The sequence below is a fragment of the Sinocyclocheilus rhinocerous genome, unplaced genomic scaffold (genome assembly GCF_001515625.1).
Source record: "Sinocyclocheilus rhinocerous isolate Xijiao unplaced genomic scaffold, SAMN03320098_v1.1 scaffold852, whole genome shotgun sequence".
Classification (NCBI taxonomy): Eukaryota; Metazoa; Chordata; class Actinopteri; order Cypriniformes; family Cyprinidae; genus Sinocyclocheilus; species Sinocyclocheilus rhinocerous.
This window is the reverse complement of record NW_015626422.1, coordinates 507,578-513,044: the sequence shown is the minus strand read 5'-3', so window position 1 is coordinate 513,044 and position 5,467 is coordinate 507,578. Positions and strand designations below refer to the sequence as shown.

Below are 5,467 nucleotides of genomic sequence, written 5' to 3'. Positions count from 1 at the left end.
ATCTGTGGGTTCTGTGGGTTGCCCTGTGTTCTATGTCTTTGTTTGTTCAGCACTTTGGTCAGCCGTGCTTAATGTGCTATAATGTGCTATATAAATAAACAAAATTGAAACTTGAAACTGAGGCCTAATTAGTTCGAATGAAATGCTTTAGATTTGACAAATTAAAACAAATATATATTTTCTGTTTTTGTATCTTTAAAAATTCATTCCAGTGAGGAGAGTGAGTCGAGCTGACAGACAAGAAGAGTGAGGTGAGACAGACAAGAAGAGTGAGGTGAGACAGACAAGAAGAGTGAGGTGAGACAGACAAGAAGAGTGAGGTGAGACAGACAAGAAGAGTGAGGTGAGACAGACAAGAAGAGTGAGGTGAGACAGACAAGATGATCGCGGATGATTTAGTTTCGAAACGAGATGCAAAAACATGTTTACTCATTTCCAGTTTCTTATAGGCTACCTATTTAAACTTTATGTAAGTTATTTGTTATTTTATATTAGGCATAGCCTGCCCTATATCATGGTGTATTTTTATTCGTTTTGTTAATAAAAGTTCTATGTTTTATATATATGCTAAAGTGAGTTTGACGTTGTATTTTGTTGTTGCATTCAAGCAACTGACACCGAATTACCGCTAATTCGAAAGTGAAAGTAAAATGCACTCGGTGCTTTTAAGCTATTTAAAAGCGAAGGAAAGCCAGGAAAAGAGGGAAAATTCAAACAAACTAAAAATGAACAATTGCTTTATGCCGAATTGCCGCTATTTGAAAGTGAAAGTAAAATGTGCACGCCGCTTTTGCAAGCTTTTTAAAAGCGAGGAAAAGAGGGAACGCCCGCCCCGCGGTGAGACCGGTATTATCTGTGTTGTCACACATCGATTAACCGGTGGGAAAATTTCCTCACCGTTACAACCCTACTATATAAATAAAACAAACTTGAAATGGCGTTTTAGTCAAAAGACTATGACTAAAACTAAATAAAAATTGGCAGTCAAAATTAACACTGGTATGCCGACATCGTTTCACGTCAGCGTTTGCATAATAACGTGACTGAGTCTGCTGTTTCTCAGGCCGGACGCTGTTGGAGCGCTTCTTCCAGCGGCAGGACTCCGGAGAGCCAGAGGAGGCCGAGAAGCTGTGCTCCAGGATCCTGGCCATGGGCCTCCTGCTGCCCTTCAGCGACTGCTTCAGAGAGACGTACAGCAGCAGCGGACAGATCACACCCAAGTTTGACGTGAGTCCTGTTAGTCTTCACTTTCACTGTGTTAATGTGCCTTTCCTGCAGCGTCAGATCAGTGCAGCAGCAGAGAGCGTTAGTCTTTGCTTCTGTGGCGTCTTGTTTTCTGTTGCATTTCATTCTGAAGTTAAGGAATATGAACACACTTGAGGTCGTCTTGTTCTTACTGGCTGAGGCTGGCATCATGTGATCTGCTGCTCGTTTGTGATTGGCTCTTACTGTGCCAGAAATAGCTCTGCATCATCCTTTGGTTCCCCAGAAGCGGTAAGAGTCAGATACCGGAAGCTGCTGTGATGCACCTGAAGAAAGGAACAGAATTATCATCATTCACCTGCCTTTGTCACTCTAAACCCGTCTTCAGCGCAGCACAAACAGGATTGCTCTCAGAGTTTGTTCTGAATATGCTGGCTGAGATTCATGAGCTCGAGGTCACAGGTCATCAAATGACTGATGAACCACAGCATGATTATGAGATTTGCTATATTTACTTTATTATACAGATGTTTATACACAAGTTGGACTATTTTTGCTTTGCCTACTAATTCAGTTAGTTGCCCAATGTTTGTGTGTGTGTGTGTTTTTTTTAGTGGCTAATATAATATCTAGAGAAAATGACACACAAAATAGTGTATACATTTGCCTTTTTTTATATATATATATATATATATATATAAACCTGCACTCAAATGAGTAAATAGTCCTAGAATTAAGTTTTGAATTGCATATAAAATTTCTATCCATTTGGGTTAAAATAATTTAACTTCGCTAATTAAAAAAAAAAAAGCTAATGAACTGAATGTGATGCATATTTATCAGTCATACATAATACGGGTCCGATACTAAATGCACAATAACCAGGTTTATCATCAATAAATGCTAATAATTTTATCTAATTGTTGGATTTACAATTGTAATTAAATTGCTTGTTGCACAGCTAACCATTTAAAATTGATAATTTTTTATTAAATAAATATAATTGTGTTCACAGTGAACATGATTTTACGCTATATGAATAAATGCATTGTATAAATAAAATCAAACGGGTGCGAATAGTTAATAAACTCATGTTTTTTGAGTGCAGAAAGCTGACCGGCTTTATTTATGCATGACTGACAAATGTGCATCAGTAAGCAAGTTTATTAGTTTGTTAAAATGGTTTAATCCAAATAAATGGAAGTTTTACTGTTTGCATAAGTTTTAATTTTAAGCCTAAATGTGACTCTGCAGCACAAAAGCAGTGTTACGTCACTGGGGTATATTTGTAGCAATAACTAACAATACATTGTATGGGTCAAAATTATACATTTTTCTTTTATGCCAAAAATCATTAGGATGTTAAGTAAAGATCATGTTCCATGAAGATATTTTGTACATTTCCTACCGTAAATATATCAGAACTTAATTTTTGATTAGTAATATGCATTGCTAAGAACTTCATTTGAACAACTTTAAAGATGATTTTCTCAATATTTAGATTTTTTTGCACCATCAGATTCCAGATTTTCAAATAGTTGTATCTCAGCCAAATATTGTCCTATCCTAACAAACCATACATCAATGGAAAGCTTATGTATTCAGACTCCCACTTAAGACTGGTTTTGTGCTCCAGGGTCACAAATGTGTAAAGACCAGTAATGTTTGGAGAATGTAATGATCAAATGTGTCTGTTGCCGTCGTAACTGAAATATTCCCGGATGAATCAACATTGAATCAAATCAAAATTAAACTGGGATCTGATCGAAACGAAAGCTTGTGAAGCAATAACAGTTACAGTGACGGGTTACGCTGGAGCTGCGTGTTTATTTCAGGGTGTGTGTTTGCTGCAGTGTGTATGAGAGAGAGAGAGAGAGAGTGTGTGTGTGTGTGTGAGAGTGTGTGAACGCACGCAGTGAGACCAAAGTGTGTGTTCAGCGTTTTCATTACTTATTTACAGTCATGGCTCTGTAAATCTGGACTCTCTGATTGGCTTGTGCGCCGCTGACCGGTTAAAGGCGTCATCAGTCTCTCTCTCTCTCTCTCTCTGTGTGCTGCTGGGGTGAGCGAGAGGCCCTTGTGTCATAAAGCAACCTGATCTCACTGCAGCATCAGCATCAGCAGCTCCAGCGAGACGATGGACCTCCCGACACACCGCTGCAGCTGCGTGTGTCTGCTGCGTCACGGACGTGAGGATTCACACGGGAACCCAGAGCACCTGCGCCCGAGAGCTGCACGCGTGTGCGCTGCACGTGTGCCCGTTGCCATGGCGATAAGCGTGGGCTGAGAGGATGGAGGCTGCGTGTGGCGGGTCGTCCTCTGACGGGACGGTGGAGCTCTGGGAGGCTCTGGAGTTCATCAGCGGATGTGGAGAGGACGGAGGAACACGGCTGGACTCGTTAGAGCTCGCGCAGGTCCGCTTCTGCATAACCCTGACCTAACTAGCAGTTCATACAGACACAAACAGGCTAGTGATCCGGCGCTTCCGTTTGACGTCTGACTCTGGTTTATCTGGATGTTCTGGGGTTCATGTGGATGCAGTGCAGTGTTATTTCAGTAGCATATTATAGTATATTATGAGTTTTAGAATTCCCGTTTTCGTTTTAGTAATCGTTGTTTGATTTTATTAGTGTGTTTTTTAAATTTCTGGTTTAGTTTGAATAATTGTAGTACTTTACCTTTAATTAGAAATGCCGCTGTGGCAGCTTAATGTATAACTGAAAGTTGTTTTCTTTTTTATTCCAGTAAAGTTTATTTCAATTAATGTCAATGATTTTTAATAGATTTAGTTAATGATTATATTATGATTCATTTTGTTTTTGTTGGTTTTATTAGTTAAAAAAAAAAAAAAAAAAGGTTTTAGTTTTTATTCTTATTTTAGTTTTAGTTTAGTAATTCAACTTAAACTAATAAAACATTTAAATGCTGCCTTGGCAATTAACTGGAATATATATTGAAAGTATAACTATAAGTTTATTTTTTTGTTTAGTTTTCAGTTCACGTTTATTTTAATTATCATACATGTTTTAGTTACCAATAATATTGATGTGATTTAATTTTGTTGTGTTTATTAGTTTTAATAAAGTTTCGTTTATTAGTTTCATTTAATTTGATTTCATGTAATTCATTTAAAACGAAGTCATTTTAGTGCTACAACTTAATCTCAGCAAAAATGAGAAATGTTGCATTGGCAACTAACTATTATCTGCTGAAAATATGAAGTTTTTAGAGATATTTAAGTTTTTCAATAGTTTATTTAATGATAACAGTCAGAATGAAAGCATTTTATAATTAGTATAATTAGTTTTTATTGTGAATGTTTACATTACAATTAATTTTTCTCCCTTGTTTTGTGCCGTTGATGAAGAATGATAAACCAGGCAGGAAAACAGTGGTTTATAAGGTTTATGAAGCTGCATTTCCCATCATTCCCAGTCTGCAGAAGAAGAATAAAACACAAAGCAGCAGCAGATGTGTGTCATGTTCAGTATACGAAGCATCATCATAATGATTCCTGAACAATGAGCTTCGTCTCCTCACTCCTCTGATCTCACTGAACTCCTGTCTGATAGCATGCGTGAAGCCGGTCGCAGGGAAGCGTTGTGTGCTGCTGAGTTTGATGAGGTTTGTGTGTGTGGTTTCTCCTGCGTCTCCAGCACGATCAGCTGTACACATGGGCAGCCGTCAGTCAGCCGCCTCCGTCTCTGGAGCATCTGGAGGGACACCTGAAGAACCTGTGGCCCCTGACCAGACCCGGAGCCGAGGACCGGCCCCAACCCAAATACACCGAGGATGGTATGAAAGCACACACGCGCGCGCACACACATACACTCACAGACTCACACACACGGACACACTCACTCACACACACACAGACACACATTCACACACACACGCAGACACACACACACACTCACACACACAGTCAACCACACACACGCACGCACACACACACCCCGCACGCGCGCACACACAGGTTTGTTTTTGTGAAAAGTGGGGACTCTCCATAGGCGTAATGGTTTTTATACTGTACAGACCGTATATTCTATTGCCCTACACCAACCCTACCCCTAAACCTACCCCTCACAGGAAACTTTGTGCTATTTCAGATTTTCAATACACTCCATTCTGTGTGATTTATAAGCGTTTTGAAAAGTGGGGACATGGGGTAATGTCCTGAAAAGTCACCTTCTCCTTGTAATACCTATGTCATTATACAAATTTATGTCCTCATTTGTCACAAAAACGCACACACACACACACA

General features: G+C 39.2%; 1 protein-coding gene across 2 annotated transcripts in view; it reads left to right on the top strand.

Annotated features, from left to right (window-relative positions):
• Positions 1-5,467, top strand: part of fmn2b (formin 2b) — a 58,828-nt gene that overhangs the window by 17,542 nt on the left and 35,819 nt on the right. For both annotated transcript variants that reach the window (XM_016521482.1, XM_016521474.1), the window contains exons 4-5: positions 1,064-1,227; positions 4,860-4,998. In XM_016521482.1, the coding sequence (XP_016376968.1) occupies positions 1,064-1,227; positions 4,860-4,998 (303 nt within the window). The remainder of the gene's footprint in view (positions 1-1,063; positions 1,228-4,859; positions 4,999-5,467) is intronic.